Source organism: Drosophila mojavensis, unplaced genomic scaffold (genome assembly GCF_018153725.1).
Source record: "Drosophila mojavensis isolate 15081-1352.22 unplaced genomic scaffold, ASM1815372v1 contig_136, whole genome shotgun sequence".
Lineage (NCBI taxonomy): Eukaryota > Metazoa > Arthropoda > Insecta > Diptera > Drosophilidae > Drosophila > Drosophila mojavensis.
The window spans coordinates 4797906-4817186 of record NW_025318667.1 but is presented as its reverse complement, the minus strand read 5'-3'; the positions used below and the strand labels follow the sequence as shown (position 1 = coordinate 4817186).

The window sequence follows — 19281 nt, the reverse complement described above, 5'->3', positions numbered from 1 at the left end:
GGCACTCACCTTTCTGCTGCTGCTGCTGCTGTGTGCGGCGCAGCTTGCGCATGCGATCCGAGAGGCTGTCCCAGTCGCCCGGCCGCTCCAGCGAGCCATCCTTTTCCATTTGCGTTGTCTCCGCCGCGTAGCGCATCTCGGTGGCCACCAGTTTGCCGTCGGCTATCAGATCCACATGCTGTTCGTCCCGCTGCTTGAAGAACCGCTGATTCGCCGCCGTCGTGGTCAGCTGCTCATTGCCCAGCAGCTGGCCCGTTAGCTGATCGGGTTCCTCGTCGCCGTCGAGTATTAGCTCGTGCTGGGTGGTGCGCTTACTTTCGGTCACCAGTGTGCCGTCCTCCTGGGCCAGGCAACGCTTCTGCGTGTCCTCCGAATCGATGGTCTTGCGCGATCGGCTCGTATTCACCACCAGCTGCGGCCCGAGCGCCACCAGCTGCTTCTGACTCTCTGGCGAGCAGAGCACCGCCTCTAGATCCTCGACACCGTCACGAACGGCCTTCACGTAGGCCTGCAAGAAATCGAAGCAAGCATTCATTAGAAATTCTGACTGAATCAGTTACATGTCCATTGAGGATCACTAGGTAAAGTTTCGGTAGAGACCAAATGAAATCGGGTGAAGATCAGATGAAGATCGAGTCAGGATCAAATGAAGATCAGATGAAGGCCAGATGAAAATCAGATAAACATCGAGGGATCAAGTAAAGATCTCATGAAGATCAATTGACAATGAGTCAAAGATCAAATGAAGAGCTGAAGAATGATCGGGTGAAGGTCAGATGAAGATCAAGGGACCAGCTAAAGATGAAGTTAAGATCAAATGAAGATGAGAAGAAGATCAACTGAAGAGCTGAAGAATGATCAAGTGAAGGTCAGATCAAGATCTGATGAAGACAAGATAAAGATCGAGTGAAGTTCAAGTAAAGATTAAATGAAGATTAGATAAAGATCAGATGAAGACAAGATGGAGATCGATTGAAGATCGGGTGAAGATCAGATGAAGGTAAGAAGAAGATCGAGTGAAGATCAAATGAAGATCGGGTGAAGAGAAGATGAAGATCAGTTGGCGATCAGATATGGGTTACCTGAGAATCAGATGAAGATCGGATGAAAACAGATGAAGACCAGATGTCTACATCGAATGAATATGAAAGATCAAATGAATGCTATTTGAAAACTGAATATTAATTGAAATGAATATTCATTGAAAACGAAATAAGGATTATATAAAAATCAATATTCATTTTCATTCTGATATAACATATATGAGATCATTTTGGTATCTCTATGAAAATTCACTAAATTAATATCACAACAAAATCAATTGAATAACAAATGAATCAATTTTATAAACAACATATATTATATCATGAAAAGATCAGCTAAGATAAGAAATACTTAAGCTACCAATTGATGTTGGTATTCGATGAAGATCAAAAAGAAAGCCAAATAAAACCAAATATTAATCAATGCAATAAAAACGAACAATAAATAGAAACCGCCCAAAATTAGATAGACATCGCGAACAAAAGGATGAATCGGAATTATATGATATGCTCCAAAGCAGATTGTCAAATGAAATGCACACTTAAGTGAGCTATTGATCATGTTCGTGTCAAAACGAGTTTGACAGCATTTATAAACTCATGTGATGATCATGTTTATAGAGATTCAAATCAGGCGAACAAGTGAAAATCAATTAATGATACCAGCGGATCTGTTTACATATTAATAGATATGGTAAGAGATCAGCTAAAAGCTAAATGTAGATCATTTACCAAACGGAGGAACATTAGATGAAAATATAGATAAAAGTGAATAGATATCGGTATGCATATCAGTGTAATTGAAGATTTTGTATTAAAATGAGAAAGAAAAGTTCTTATGATCGATAAGTAAGATCATATATTGAACTTTGACAGATCCAAATCAGTTAAACATCTTTTCTTCACATATGAACAAGATCTATAAACGAGACGGCGATCTCCTATTAAAGATCTTTAAATAAAAGAATCTATAAATTCGAAAGCAATATATCTAATTGCAGTTAAGATCATATAAATATAACTTTGACAGATCAAGATCAATTGAAGACTTACTCTCCACGTAAAGCTGAAGGATAACAGGACACTTTCATGATTCTCACTTTTAATGAACTAGATCTTTGATTTTGAAAATACCTAAAAAAAGATCAACAACTAAGATCACATATGTAGATCGTTTAAAGATCTTTAATTGTTATCTCAACAAAAGCAGAGCAAATCACGATCTCTTTATTGGCAATAAATATAGAACACTTGAGGATGTCTCAAGAGATATCTAACTGATCTTTGGCTACAAAAATCGCATTTAAAAAGTAGAAATCAGAGCATACACAGTTTCTATACATATTGAGATCAGTTTGAATAACAATTAAGGTTAATATACGACCCCGAAAAGCAGAAATTGAAATTTACATAGGTAAAACGGCTTTCTCACAGTTTTAGCTAAATTTGATGTCAATTGAGCAGGAAGTCGAGAAATGAGCTTTGCGATCTACAAACAAATCCGGATTCATAACGTGAAAATTATCAAATGGAACAAAAGCCGGAGACAGACAGACAGACGGACGAAACAATGGATTCACACAAATTTCTATCATTAAATTGTTCTGTCTGTGTATGTGTGTGTGTGTGTGTGTGTGTGCGTTGAATGTTGATCAGGTTGCATCATCGACATGGTCGATGCGTCGAATGCTTCTTGCTTTAAAGTCGATGCAATTGCCACACACACACGCAAACATAAATATATATATATATATATGTATATAGATATGCATATAGTGTAACTTAGAGAACGGCTTGGCTTGGTATTCAGAGCAAGACATAAACCACAGTGCACCACACTGCACCACAATTTATTTCGTTTCGTTTCGCTTTTCACAAGTGGGCGGCACACCATTCAAATTACAAAGCCAACTTTTGCAAAATGGCAAATAACGGTACAGAATGCGACACCTGAACTGAAGACGCATATGAAGAAGAAGAGGAAGAAGAAGAAGTAGCTGAAGAAGATGAAGAAGCAGCAATAGCATTGCCTCAAGGTCAGCTCGTGGTTGGCTTTGTCCCTGTTGTTGATGACAAGCAAAATGCACGCATCGCTGACTAGAGAAAGACAGAGAGAGAGCGAGAGAGTGAGAGAGATAGGGAGAGTGTGGAGGAGAGAGGGAGAGACTCTTTAGCTTCACTGAGCAACCACTTGACCACTTGATGGAACATTCAGTTATACATAACATGGTGTTGCTGTTGTTGTTGTTGTTGTTGTTGTTGTTGTTGTTGTTGTTGTTGTTGTCGCTGTTGGCGACCTTGTTTAACGGTAACGCGCGTAGAAAGTGTTTTTTGTTTTTCTTGTTGTTTGGTGCTTTTTTTTCGACTTTAGCTTCAAGCTGCAAAACTTGACTGTCAGCTATAGCCACCACAATAACATGAAATTCATCTTCTCCCCTGCCAGCCCCTACCGCTTACGCCCCTCGGCCCCACCGCACATAACGCTTAAGCCCCCCTTGGCACTAGTCTGCAGCCGCCGGCGGCGCTGAGTTCGACTGCTCATTGAACGATCGATGGACACGAATTCATTAAAGCACAAAAAAACAACAGCAACAACAACAACAACATTGATAAAAAGTAAAAGCGTTTAAATACCCTACACTACACAAATACTGAGCTTCATTTCATTTCATTTAGTTATCTCAGCCATTTATCTCTTAATGGAGAACGAACTCCTAATGCGAACAAGCCAACGAACATAACCAAATTTGGTAGCTCGAACTCCAAGAGCTGTCGAGTTAGCTGGCTTCACAAATGGGGATGAGCAGTTGACTGTTTCAAAATATGTGCAAAAACTTTTGAAATCTTGGACATTTTTTATAGCAATTTTTAAAGTTACATTTACTTTATTTCACCTTACAAGCATGACGGTCGTCTTGAATACTTTCGTTTTACTTTTAATGCACATAGATGGTATGCCTAAGATATATACCAAATATAGTAGCTCTAGCTCTGATAGTTCACGAGTTACTTGGGTTCATTTGATACTTGCACTAGAATACAGTTAGCAAAAACAAGACTTTAAGCAATTTAGGTAAGCTCTTATAGAGCAGAAGTTGTTCATATATATAAGCTTTGTATTTTTGATATTTTTAGTAGGATTCACTAAGACTTCTTTTACTCTATTTCAATTATTCGACAAGGAGTTCGTACTGCCCTTAAGACTTTCGAATTATTTCTCATGTATATGAAATACGTAAGCTACATAAAAAATTTTGTGCCACTAGCGCTTAGAGATCCCGAGTTACTTGGGATCATATAAGGGCGTAGACAATATAAAATACTTTTTCTGAATTTTTTTACACAATAACTGAATAGAAGATGTAGATGATAAGCATAAGCCACATACCAAAATCTCTTTATTCTAGCGCTTAGAGTTCCCGAGTTACTTGGGATCATATAAGAGCGAAGACGACATACAATTCTTTTTCTTAATTTTTTACACACTGAGATGTAGATGATAAGCATAGGTCACATACCAAAATCTCTTTACTCTAGCGCTTAGAGTTCCCGAGTTACTTGGGATCATATAAGAGCGAAGACGACATGATAGGCATAAGTCACATACCAAAATCTCTTTACTCTAGCGCTTAGAGTTCCCGAGTTACTTGGGATCATATAAAAGCGAAGACGACATACAAATCTTTCTCTTAATTTTTTACACACTGAGATGTAGATGATAAGCATAGGTCACATACCAAAATCTCTTTACTCTAGCGCTTAGAGTTCCCGAGTTACTTGGGATATTTTATAAACAGGGGAGGGTATTTACAAATTAACAATTTTCTATACATATATAAATATTATAATTATTATTAGACTCGAATTGTTATACATTTTCATGCAGTTCAAGGCCCACTAAGTCAACTGATTTTCGTTTATAGGGTATACGCGAAACTAGAGATCGTAAGCTGGATTAGTGGGCAGGCGGAGCAGAGGCGGAATTTCGGATTCGGAGGCTGTTTTGGCTGAGCTTTATACAAATTTTTGGCTGGTTTTTTGCTGTTTTTTAATGGCGCCAATGAAGATCATGATAAATGCTTATGGCTAAGATAAAATCGTGATGACGCTGCCAATGACGCAGAAGTGCGAGACAGAGGGAGTTGGAGGCTACCAGCTGGAGGCTAGGGGCCAGGGGCCAGGGGCCCGGGGCTCGGGGCTGGGGGCCGGTGGCTGGGGGCTGTAAGCTGAGGGCCAGCGGACATTGTCAAGAGTTTTGTCATTGGACAAAAATGCGAAAAACCGTTTAGTTGTTGTTGTTGTTGTCTTTTTTGGCCAGCAGCTAATGTTAAGAGTGGAGCACAAAGTGGAGTTCAAATTGAGCGCGCACACACATGCATGCATACGTGTGTGTGTGAGTGTGTGTGTGTGAGTGTGTGTGTGAGTGTGTGTGTGAGTGTGAGGTATAATTTCAATTCGAGAAACGCTTTGGCCCGCTTGCGAGTTATTCAAATGAATTGTGGTTGCTGTGGCATGCCAAGTGGCTTAAAGTAAAACAAAAAAAAAAGAAGGCAAAATACAATAAAAAAAAAAGAAAAAGAGAAATGAGCCAAGCGGCTGATTTGTGCAAAAGTCTTTTGGCCAGGCTAACAGCAGCGACTCCCAACTTCGATTTCGACTTCGACTTCGACTTCGACTCCGTCTCGATTCGCGAGACCAGTTTGCCTTGGCTGGTTGTTCAACCTCCAGAGCCTAGACGCTGGGCCATGTTGTTGTTGTTGCGGCTGTTGTTGTTGTTGTTGTTGCATGATTATTATTATTGTAATTCAGTTAACGTTTCAAGCCAAACAGTTGACAGCGCTAACCACAAAACGCCAACGCAGCTGCAATCGCCGCTTGACCACTTCACAGCCCAACCAACCAACAACAACAACAACAACAACAAACAACACACATCCAGCTAAAGTTTTCGGGGCAGAGATTGGCATACGCTGATTAGAGTGCGAGCGGCCCAGCGCCGAGTCGATGTGGGCACATGGGCGCAAGCAAGCAACAACAACAAGAAAACAAGTTTACACTGGCAACAAGTACAACACACATACACACACACACACACGCACATAGCTGAAGCTGCCAACAAGCAACAACAACAGCAACAACAATAAATTCAAACTAAAAATTCAAATTCGAAATTCCAACAAATATTTTTATAGACAAAACACAACTATCTATTTATATACACACATATATATGTGTATGTGTATGTGTATGTGTGTGTCCGCGCGTCTGTGTATTGGTATGTAGTTAGGTTCATGGACCTGCTGCAGACACGCCTAGAATCCAAACGAAGCCAAGCCAAGCCATGCCAAGCCAAGGCAAGTCAAGTCAAAGCAGGAGCAGCCGCCGTCTATTGATTAAACTGGGCTCCAGAACAGGTCTTCAGTCTACGTGTCTGTGCCTGTGTGTGCCTGTGTGTGTGTGTGTATGCCTCATACAAAATCATCTGCTGTGGTACACAACCTTTTGGCTGCCTGGGTAATTGCCAACTACCGGTTTAAAGACATGCTCCTAAGTCCAACTCTTACAGCCAGGCGGCGGCTGCTGAGGCACTGAGAAAGAGAGACAGCTAGAGAGAGGGCTAGGAAGAGAGATGGAGAGAGAGAGACGGAGAGACGGAGAGGGGGCTGCTTCTAAGATCTTCGCACAATTATTGGGTAGCCGTACAAGCGCTATTAAATGGAGTTAGAAGCTGTTAAAGCCGCAATATGTATGTATAACGACTGCCAGCCAAGTTCGTTGTCTAAGTCTTTCGTTTTGAATTTTTCCTCAAGCCATATATAAAAATATGCTTTTTTAACTAAGTCACGTAGATTGAATTAGAAGTTGAAAGCTGTTGCCCTACACACACACAAACACGCACACACACACACACACACACACACACATATATATATATAGCAAGGCAATTGAAGTTTTATAATCAAGTTTGTTGCTCAAGTCTTTCATTTGCAGCACGCGATTATTAGAACTAATCGATATAGCCTTTGAATATACAACACAGAGCTGCAGTCAGGCAAGCAAGTTCGTTGCCTAAGTCATTCGTTACATCCTTGCAAAACGATGGCAGTTAATCGAGTTCGTTGCCTAAGTCGTTTGTTTATGACAAGCATTTAGTTTCGTCAACTTCCTCAGCTTCATCAGCTCACATACTTCACACAGCAATTTAGAGCTCCACAACAAGTTTGTTGTCTAAGTCTTTTGTTACCTGATGCTGATCTTGTTGAAGGCATATTCTGAATGTAGTCGGAATATATACTAAATGCTAAACAACAATCGCTATGCATAAACAGCAGCTCTGAGCTTAAGTTCGTTGTCTAAGTCTTTCGTTTAGTTCAACTTTTTTGCCCATTTTTGGTAGCATTGAACATTCAAATGAAGCTGCAGGAGCTGCTAACTAAGCACAGCCAGACACACAACCAGACACACACACATACACATATACATATAGAGAGGTAGATATATATACATATGTATGTAGCTATAAGAACACCTTAGTCCAGTTCGTTGTCTAAGTCTTTCGCTTGCAACGCCCCATGAAATCGATTACATAGCACATTCAAATGTGTGGTCAAGAACTGGAAGCAGCTCGTTGTCACGCACACGCATGGACGTGCACGATCATGTCGGCGCGGGCAGCCCAGGGGCCAGTTTGTCGCCTAAGTCTTCTGTTTTGCACTCTTTTTGGTTCCTTACTTTTCGCAATGGATATGAAAGAACTTTTCAGTTGAGCTGCACAGGAGCTCACACACACGCATACAAAGACTCCATGCGTGTGTGTGTGTGTGTGTGTGAGTGGATTTGCATGCAGGCGCTGCTATATAAATAGACTGTAATCAAGTTTGTTGCCTAAGTCGTTGGTTAGTTTAGTGAACTCGATTACATAGAACTTTCAAATGCAGTTGCAATGGCTGTTACCGCACACACACACACACACACACACACACACACGCACACAGCTGGCTGCAATCAAGTTTGTTGCCCAAGTCTTTCGTTTTTTTTGCACTTTTTTATGGATTTATTTAAATTTGTTTCGGGTTTTTTTGTTTTTTGTTTGTTAACTCATGAAATGTTTCACATAATATTCACAATATTCATAACATACACCTATTCGCACCTGGGTTAATTAAGTTGCCGTTGGCCAAGCGTTTAGCGCCCCACGCACAAAAAAACACACAACCGCAGTTTATCTTCTCTTCGCTCTTCGCTCGTCGCTCTCTTCTCTTGGAATTTTCGGGCTGCTTCTCTTGTTTATATTCGGTTTTGCTTTAGTCTTTCGTTAATAACGAGACCTAAGACTATTATTATTATTTATATTTTTTTTTTTTTTTTTTTTTTTTTTTTTTTTTTTAGACTAAGCGGGGCGTGAGTATCAACAAAATCACAGGCGGGCGTGCGTAGGAAAACAAAATTACACCAAATTCAACAACAAAAAACAACAACAAAAATTATGAAAAAAAAAAAACACAGCCACAAAGGGTTGAGCAGGCGAGTGTCAGCGAGTGAGAGAGAGAGAGAGAGAATGCGAGCGAGAGACCGTTTCAGACTAAACGATAAACTAAACAAAACTTAAGATCAAGATCTTAGACGAAATTATAATCGCGCGAGTGATCGAGTTGTTGTCTGCTCTCGGCGCTCGCTCAGCGGCGACTGAAGACAGCCTCAGATGCAGCACGCTCGGCTCGTTGCGGCAGCTAACAGCAGCAGCAACAGCAACAGCAACAACAACAGCAGCAACTCTTTTTAACTTTCGAATGAGCTTTAAAGCGGCAGCAACAAGCAACAGCAACAGCAGCAACTGGTTGCCGCTGCCCATGGGCAGTTGCCGCCTTTGCTTATACCCTGCATGCATTCGCTAGCCAGCGCAGCACCAGCGAACGGGCGTGCATGACTAGCGAATACCTTAAGAGAAGAGCTGAGTTAGATTTTTAAATTCGTTTCGCTTATTAGTTCTTAAAAAAAGATCATATGTACATATGTATCTGTGTTGTGCTTTCAAAATTATTCATTAAATTATATTCATATTTATTCATTCATACTCATTCATTAATATTCATAAGTTCATTTTCAAATTTATTCATTCATTAATAGACATTCATTATAGACATCAATCATTCATATTTATATTTCTTCATGCATAATCATTCAGTCATAGTCATTCCTAATCATTCATTCATTTCCATTCTTAATCTTTCATTCATTATCAGTCATATTCATTCATTCATATGAATTCATTCACATTCATTATTTCATAATTTATTTCATTTAATCATTCATTCACTAATATTCATTCATTCTTATTCATATTTATTCATTCATAATCATTCATTCATATGAATTCATTTACATTCATTATTTCATACTTTCATTTAATCATTCATTCAATAATATTCATTCATTCTTATTCATATTTATTCATTCATAATCATTCATTCATATGAATTCATTCACATTCATTATTTCACACTTTCATTTAATCATTCATTCAATAGTATTCATTCATTCTTATTCATATTTATTCATTCATAAACATTAATTCATATGCATTCATTCATATTCATTATTTCATACTTTCATTTAATCATTCATTCAGTAATATTCATTCATTCATATTCATATTTATTTATTCATAAACATTAATTCATATTCATTATTTCATACTTTCATTTAATCATTCATTCAGTAATATTCATTCATTCATATTCATCTTTATTCATTCATAATCATTCATTCACTCATATTCCAAATCAATATTTGCATATTTGTGCATTCATCTTCATTCATACTTTATACTTGGTGTGCCCAGTGTATTTGCTTTATAGAAAATGTCGTAAAACCAAATATAAAATTTTTATCGATCAGAAATGGCCATGATTTATCGAACAACAAAAATATTTTATGTATATATATATATATAGAACATTTATGGCATAGCCTTTGTAACTATAGAAGGTCGTTGCGTTAATAATGCAAATACAGACAACAGACAGGAAAGAGGAACGAACAGACAAAGAAACATGCCTATAGCGACTCAGCTGGTCAAGCTAATGCTATATAATTATTCTATATGAATATATTTGTATCAAAGCTGGCAAATACTCGAAATAATATCTAGAACTTGATTCAAATATGTAGGACTGCCTATAGGAGGCAAAAGCCGGTATCAGCAACGAATGCCTAATTCATAAATACGTATATCTGTATGCCGCATTCCATATGCCTCATTACAAGGCCTTATATCACCTATCGCAGTTTTATTTTATTTGCAAATTTTATGTAGACTTTTCAATAAATTCTCTTTCGTTATCGATTTTTCCTATTTATTTATCGATTTGATATCCATGGCTAATCACTACATATGTATTTATGGTCTTAATATCTTTTTTTATGGTTTTCCATTCATCGTTCTCTCGCTCTTCCATTATTTTATGGCTTTAATCCTATATATTTCATTCTTTCTTCTATCTATCTTTCTTCTATCTCCTCCATTCTATTGCTTGCTCACTATTTGTCATCAGCCTTTCCCTTATACACGCCATTCGCTCTCTTCTCGCATTCCCAATGAATTACTATCCGCTCAGATCACTTCACGCTCCACTACAGGGTATCACGCTGTCGCGCCACATCCATAGAGTGGATTGTCTACTTGTTTCTTTAGCTTTTGCTTTTTTCACGCCAAATTGATTTTCAGTTATTTTGCATGCCAATTTAACTGTTGCGTCTCGGATTACCACAGCGCCGAGTGCTGCTGCTGCTGCAGCGTGGCATTTTCAGAATTGTTGTTGCTCACCTCGTCGGTGATGTCGCCCAGGTGCCTGACATCCTCCGTCTCCAGGTAGTCCTTGATCTCCTCGTGCGATATGACCCGTTTGTCGTCCACTTGGCGCACCAAGCCGTCGCTGGGACGCGGCACCATGCGCTTGACCAGCTTGCCGCCATCGATGCCGAACGCCTCCTGCAGCTGGGCGAGCTGCGTCTCGTTGGCAGCGCCCGCTTGCAGCGCTGCTGCATCGATCAGCTGGGCATCGCCATCCAAATCATCGGGCAGCCCCAAGTCACGTTTCTGCAAATGCCAAAGGATGATAAACATAGGAGATGGAGAGAGGGAGAGGCAGGGGGAGAGGCAGGGGGCAGAATAGGGTTAGTTACCTCCGAGGTCTCCGTTTCCTGCTTGTCCGTATCCTCGGTTGTATTTGTGGAGACTATTGGACCCGAGTCCTCAATCACTTTGCCATCCTGCAGCTTCACCTGTCGCTTCACACGCGTCTCGATCTGTCTAGTTGTCGTCAGCTCCGTCTTTCGCTTCGTTATCCATTCCTCTGCAAGTAGACGAGTAAAAGACAAATCTAAGTTTCTCTGGCATACTTTAAGGCAATTGCGTTAAAAAGCTTTCGCTTGCTTGAAAACCGCTTAAAGTCTATGCTGAAAAGCAGACTTCAAAAAAGCTTTAGCTGCGCTGAGCTGATCTAAGCTAAGCTGAACTTTGCTTAAAAACGAGCTTTTGCAGCTATCTCTTTCTCTCTCACTCTCTTTTAAAAAAAAACTTCAGCAACATAAAGTTCTTCTATGGAACTTATCATGAATTATAGAACTTATTTCTATCCTTTCTCTCTTATCTCTATCTCTTTCTCTCCCTCTCTTTCCTTTTCGCTCTTTTTCCCTCATATACACATATGCATATACATATACGCAAAGAAATACTCAGGCTTATAGCAGATATCGATGGGGAATTTTTTTTTTAAATTAATAAAGCTGTTTGAATCATATTTAACCTTTACAGCATTAGCCTCGTACTCCTTTGAAGATATTCGATTGATTTTCAATGTATATGATATAAGTACGCCCCATACCAAGTTTATTAGCTCTAGTGCTTATAGAGCCCAAGTTATTTGAGGTCATCGATGGGATTTGACGAGATATAAACATCTTTTAAACATGTTAAAGCAGAGCATAATAAGTGTATATTGAAAATTTTTGATTCTATATACTCGAATAGAAAATTCCGCTATATAACTTTTATATAATATTTCATTAAGGTTCTAGACATAATATAATATAAGATAATATATATCCATAAAATAATATATATACTACAGGATATTTATAAGCAAATTTAAGACTATTCATATTGTTGGATCCTTGCATGAAAATGTTCTTGAATAAATGAATCAAAAGAGCTGAACATTTGAACTAGTTTTACAAATGTAAATCTATATCTATATATGAATATAAGAGCAGACCCAGTTTTACAGCTTACATAGAGCTCCAATTTGTTACACGCACAACAATTTTACGAGTGGACATTCATATCTTAAGTGTTTCCTATGCTAATAAATTATGGAATTAAGATAGCTTTATGAGCGAACTAGTTCACAATGAGCTGGCATATATACACATGTGTATGTGTGCGTGTGTGTGTGTGTGTGTGTGTGTGCAACATGCTGCCACTTGCCATGTGGCAGCTCTCTGATTGCAACACCTAGCCGAAAACATTTTTTTCCTCTCTTTGCGACTTTTGCATATTTGCATATGCGAAGATTAAATGCTAACAATGAAGAAGAGGCAGCCAATGAGAGAAAGAGAGGGAGAAGCAACTGCAGCAGCTAACAAATAAAAGAAGTAAACATAAAAAAAAATATATAGCGAAGCGCTTGAGCGATTCGCTGAGTGGCTGCCGCATTTGGTTTGCTTAGCTGGTCGCCCAATTACGTAACCCAAGTCCAACTTGGACTAGACTAACTGTACCATGAGTGTGTCTATCCATATGCATGTGTCTATGTGTGTGTGTGTGTGTGTGGCAACCTGTGCTAGAGCTAGAGAGAGAAAAAAATGCTTTGAGCACGGACATCCGACGATGTCTGCGTCCAACTTGGATTCGCTGCACATTTTTTACTGAATGAAAAACAAGAAGCAAAAAAAAATAACAACAACAGCAGAGTTGTTTATTTCTTTGGCATACCCTGAGACTGAAAGGTATCACGACTTGTATGTGATCTATGCGGATCTCATTAACATATCCAAAGAGGTAGAATAAGGGGGAATGAAGAGAGAGAGAGAGTAAGAAAAGAAGAAAGAATAAGAAGGAGGAATGGAAAGAGAGAGAAAGAGAGAGAGAGGGAGTGAGAAAAGAAGAGTGAATGAGAGAGGGAGAGGCAGTGAGCTAAAGGAAGGAAATAATGTAAGAGAGAAGGAGAGAGCCTTTGGCTCCATAGAGTGTATTTCTCATTCTCTTACCTTATTTCCTTCCTCTCTGTCTCTCTCTCTCTCGCTCTCTATATAACTCTCTCTCTCTCACTCACCCTTTCGATTTCTAGCTCCATCGTTGTTGCAGTCTCTCTGCACTGTTTCTGTCTTTCACTCTTTCCCCAACCCTTTATGCTGTTCGCCTCACTCTGTCTCTTTCACTCTTTCCTACTCTCTTTATCCCCCTCTCTACTATATTGCCTTCAATATTTGTACCTTTTCTCTATTTATAAATCTCACCCTTTTTCTGCACTTCTTTTTCTCTCTGTGAATCTGCTCCTCTTTCTCAATCCCTCTCTATCTCCCTCCATCGTCAGCTCCCCATATTAAGGTAAAAAACCTTTCCCTACATCTATTATTCTCTCTATCTTCTCTCTCTTTCTATATTCGCTCTCTCTATTTTATCTCTCTTTCTATTTTCTCTCTCTCCCCTCTCTCTACCTATGCTTATTACTATCTATCTCTATCACTATTTTTTTCTATCTATATATTTTTCTTCTCCATATATTCATTTCCCTTCTTCGCTTTCCCTTCTTTATCTGTCTGTATCTCTGTCTTTCTCTATCTATCAGTGTGACACACACACTCTTTCTCTCTCTCTCACTTTCTCTCTCTCCCACACATATATTTCCTTTTCTCTCTCTCTGCCTCTCTCTTACTCACATATCTTTCCTTTTCTTTCCCTCCCTCATTCGCATACCTTTAGTTTTCTCTCTCTTTCTCTATATACTTCTCTTTATCTGTCACTCTTTGGATTTCTCACCTTTACTCGTTCTCTTTCTCTATGTCTCTCTCTCTCTCTCTCTATCTCTCTCTCTCTTTCTCTCTCTCCGTCTTAAGCATAGAGTATTTCCCATTCGTCTACCATCAATCAATTATTCCTTCTTGTTTTCTTATTGTCCGACACTTGAGTTACTGCGAGTTGCTGCCGCTGCTGCTGCTGCTGCTGCTGCTGCTGCTGCTTATGCTGACTGCTGAGCGCTGCCTGGTGATGCTGGCTGCAGCAGTAGCAGCAGCAGCAATCGCTGGACCATTAAAGGTCGCTTATATAATTTATCTGCAGTCCCAGCCAGAGTCGCAGTCGCAGTTGCAGTCGCAGTGGCCGAAACGAGATCTCGCTCCAAAGCTGAGGCTGAAATTGAAGTTTTGCATTTGCTGCCTCGGAGGAGGTTGGAGGCTGCCAATTCGGCCAACTTAAATTTGCAATTGGCCTTTTTTTTTGTTGCTGTTGCTGTTGTTGTTGTTGTTGTTGTTGTTGGCTGCAGTCTCGGTTTCGGTTTCGGTTTCAGTTTGATCGAAACTATTTAAATGATCCTCTGTAATAGTCAGACAGGCAATATCTCTCTGCCACCCCCCTCCCTCGTCGAACCGACCCTCTAGCCTCTGCCGTCCCGCTCATCGAGCGTTTATCTTTATCATTTGTGCATATATCCGCATTGCATCAGCTGGGCGAACTGCCAGACAGTCAGCCAAGCAATTCATAAATACCAACAGCAACAACAACAACAACAACAACAATTAAACAAACAAACAGCACGAGACGCTTGGTGGGTGGTGCAGGTTGAGAGGCGCTGCTTGGGCAGGGATGGGGCAGAGGAGCTTTAATTTAATTTATGTTGTATACAAATCTCTGTGGGCGCATTACAAATGGGGTGTACGGAGTATACGGTGGCAGATCAGCCGTATGGAACTAGCCAAGAGGGGGCTGAGTCGGTTAATCAGACAGACAGTCCATCAGTCTGTCAGTTAGCTGTCAATCAATCGGTTTATCAGATAGCTCGTCAGTCTGTCAATTAGTTGTCAATCAATTAGTTAGCTAGTTAGTTAGTTAGTCACATAATCAATCAATCTACCAAACATAGTCAATCAGTTAATCAATTACTCAATCAGACAAGCATTGTCAAAGAATTGTCAAAGACATCAATCAGACAGTTAGCCAGTCAATTAATGAATCAATCATTTGACAGTCAGACATTGTCAATGTCAATCAATCAGTCAATCAGTGAATCACTTAGGCAGTGAAGCATTCCCTCTCAATCTCTATCAATCAGTCAGTCTCAATATTAGGCAAGCAATCAATCAGTGAAATAGACAGTAAAAATGATCTATCAATCATAAGACAGTTAAACAATGTCACGCTGTCAATCAATCAGTGAATCACTTGTGCAGTGAAACATTCTCTATCAATCATTAGACAATATCAATTTCAGTGTTGGTCGCTCAATCGTCAATCAATCACTTAATCAATAGGTCAATCAGAAAGCAGCTCATCAGGCAGTCCGTCAATCTTTACATAGGTAATCGAAGTCAAACTCAATCAACCGCTCAATCAATCATAGCGTACAGCTTAACAAATTTTGCATCAATCAGCTGCATCAGCTCGTCAATCAAGCTCAGTTTTATGTACCACTCAATCTCTTTACAGAGTATTTCGACAGTCTAGCAACCAGTTCTCTAATGCATTTTAAACATGTTTCGATTTGTGCATTGCTTCTATGTCTCTTTCTCCCTCTCTCTCTCTTTCTCTCTCTCTCTTTCTCTCTCTCTCTTTCTCTCTCTCTCTCCCTCTCTCTATATGTCGTTTCGTTCATCGGCTACAGTCGCAATTGCGCAGTTTCCTCCCGCATTCTCCTACAGCTACCCCCTCCCCCTCTTTTATGTGCTCTCCCTCCCTCGCTGCATCGATCGATGACATGTAATCGTTATTTATGCCAACGCTGCCACGCCCCATTTGGCTCTGCCGCCGCCCCCATTTACAGATTTCATTAGATACTGTTGCACATGCCACTCATTGAGCTAATTGTGGTATCAATTATGGCCCCGCTAAGTGGCTAAGCGCGCGACTCAGCCGCTGTCAACTGGCTTGGAGCTTGCCCAACCCCAACAGTAATGTTGACCTCTCTTTCCTCCTCGCTCCCCCCTGGCTTTTCCCATTCCCCTCCCCCTTGGCGAACGACCTCATTTTTCAACTTTGGCAAATATTTGTCATCAAAAGCGATTGAAAGATTTCTTTGTTGAGTAATGCTCATGCTTGGAGATTTCTGTGTAGACTTATGATTTATGTAGACTTGTGTAGAGTGTAGAGATTTGTGTGTTGACTGTGCTTGCCATCTGAGTATAATTTTAGTTGTTATTGTTCAGAAATGCGTTGTATGGTGTTGGATGTAGGAATGTCTACATATGTAGAGTTGCTTACAGTCTCGTTAAGTGGAAGTATGATGAGCTTTGGAAAGCTGTGTCGAGTCATGTACGTAAATTTGTCTTGAACTACATATGTAGGCAAGTGTAGAGAGTATATGTAGAATTGTGTAGAATTGTCTTGAAATGTCCTGAGTAATGTAGACTTATGTATACCAATGTACAAGAAGGTATAGCTATGTAAAGTTGTGTAGAATTGTGTAGTATTATTTAAAACTCGTTTAAAGTATATATGTAGAGTTATGTCGAGTTGTGTATCGTCATATAAACTGTATGCAGATATGTGTAGAGTTCAATATGTGCATATACATTGAATTGTGTAGATTTATGTTGAGCTGTACTGAATAATGTAGAGTTGTGTATAGCTATGTAGAATGAGGAATTGCTATCTAAGTCTATATAGATTTAATAAGAGCTCTGTAAAGCTTTGTAGAGTTGTGTATAGCCATGTAAATTGTCTAGAAATAGTTAAAAAGACTTGAGTAGAGTTACGTAGAATTATGTTCATTCTTATAGATCTAGGTATTTAGATTCATATATTCATATTATATAGTTGAATGGACTATATAGAGCTATGTAGAATTTTGCGGAGCTGTATACATTTATGTAGAGTTTTATTAAGCTAGTTGAGAAGAGCTATTTACAGATATTAAACATGTATATTGGGTCATGTAGAGCTGTGTAGATTCCTGCTATGTGTAGAGTTGTGTAGAGTTATGATGAACAATGTATATCTCTGTAGAGCTGTTAAGCTGGGTGGATGCTATAAAGCTAGCTATGGTTAGCTATGGTCAAGTGGAAAGTGTTTGTAGAGTTGTGTAGAGCTATGAGTGTAGAGCAAGTCAATGAATTGATTTGCTGTGCAGCGACCCAAGCAGCGACAACTTCTCTTTCCGATTTGCGGCGCAGCGCCAACTGTGTAAAGTTTGTTTTTTTTTTTTTTTTGCTTTTGTGGCACAACAAGCTGTGAGCTGCACTTATTAAATTTCTGCATATATGCAAAGAGACCCCCCCAAGAGCTGCAGTTGCAGTTGTTGTTGCCGTTATTGTTGTTGTTGTTGATTTTTAATGATTCGCTAACGTGGGAAATTTTTGCAGCTTTGAAACATTTTCTTTTGCATTAGCATTTTGCCATTGTTGTTGCTGCTCCTGTTGTTGCTGCTGTTGTTTATTGTTGCTTGTAGCAGCTTGTTATTTCTAATTTTTACACTACGAGTTTTTCTATTTTTCTATCATTTTTTTTTTCCACAATATTACACGTTATCCGCCGTTGGCGCCTTTGTGCCACGTTAATCACATAATTAAATCAAACTTTCTATGATTTCCGCAACGAGCTGCGATAAGGGCGAGCGGAGGGGTGGGGCTGGGCTAGGGGATGGGGCGGAGTAGCTAAGTGTTAGACAGGGATCCAAAAAATTATGCACAGCGAAAGGGATCAATTCACATGACAGTCAAATAACGAGCGAGTGAGACAGGGAGAGACAGAGAGAGAGAGAGGGAGAGACAGAGTGAGAGCATTTAAATGCAAAATATTCGGTTTCCGCTTGTGCTTCACTTCAAAGTGATCGACTAACTAATGCCCTGTACAGTATATATATACCGAATCGTTCATCGCGTCGTATACGTAATATTCGTGAATCACACAGATAGAGGCACAGCTTTGACAGAGACAATGGCTCAATGCCAATCCTCAAATCTCTCAATCAATGACGAATCATTAGCTATACGTACGACCTGGGGCATTCGATGCGATCACTCAATTATCATATCGTAATTGTGATCCAAAACGATCAATGAGTAAGCATATATGCATATATATAAGTATATTCATAAAAGTTTATAAATAGAGGCAGTACGCCTGAACAAAAGAGTTTCGAGAGCACGGGTACAAATTTGAATTTATGCCACGTATAACCTGCTTCCGGGATTCCTATATGGCATCCCTTGTATAATATCATTTGGTTCCATTTGATTTTTCTTGTTAAAGCACCGTCACTTTCTATTTAGACTCTGTTTTCTATTAGATTCAGTTCAGTTCAGGATCGTCTAATCTAGATGAGCTCCATCTTTGTCAAGTCAGCTACTAAGCAACTGTTTACACTAATCTTTAGCTTCATTTTCATCTTCTGTCATTCCCTAACTCGTAATTCGTTCTTAATCCCATCTCAAGCTTTCCAGGCAAATTATCTCATGAGCTAACTAATATGCCTTGCTAATCAAAATTGTAATCTTAGCTCAAGATTGTATTGTCCTTACATGGTTTATTATTCTTCTTCACGTCTATCATTATATATAGAATCTTTCCACGCTCTCTCTCTCTCTCTCTCTTCCCCTAACACTCTCTATAACTCTCTCTATCATTGTATATAGAATCTTTCCTCCCTCTCCCTCTCTCTCTCTTCCTCTAACTCTCTCTCTCACTCTCCCGCTCTCTCTCACTCTCCCGCTCTCTCTCACTCTCCCGCTCTCTCTCTCCCTCTCGTTCTCTCTCGCTCTCTCTCATCCCCTAACTCTCTCTATAACTCTCTCTATCATTGTATATACAATCTTTCTTCGCTCTCTCTCTCTCTCTCTTCCCCTAACTCTCTCTATAACTCTATCATTGTATATAGAATCTTTCCTCCCTCTCTCTCTCTCTCTCTCTCTACACTTATCTCGCTCTCTCTCTCTCTCGTCCTCTCTCGCTCTCTCTCTCTCTTCCTTTAACTCTCTCTATATCTCTTTCTCTCCCATTCTCCCATCCGCTGTCTCCCTCTCTCTT

The 19281-nt window shown here is 39.6% G+C and overlaps 1 protein-coding gene across 2 annotated transcripts in view; it reads right to left on the bottom strand.

Moving 5' to 3' along the window:
- LOC6585916 overlaps positions 1-19281 on the bottom strand; it is a 32733-nt gene that overhangs the window by 3261 nt on the left and 10191 nt on the right. For both annotated transcript variants that reach the window (XM_002011504.4, XM_044008965.1), the window contains 3 exons: positions 11229-11398; positions 10870-11142; positions 10-508 (listed from right to left, as the gene is read on the bottom strand). In XM_002011504.4, the coding sequence (XP_002011540.2) occupies positions 10-508; positions 10870-11142; positions 11229-11398 (942 nt within the window). The remainder of the gene's footprint in view (positions 1-9; positions 509-10869; positions 11143-11228; positions 11399-19281) is intronic.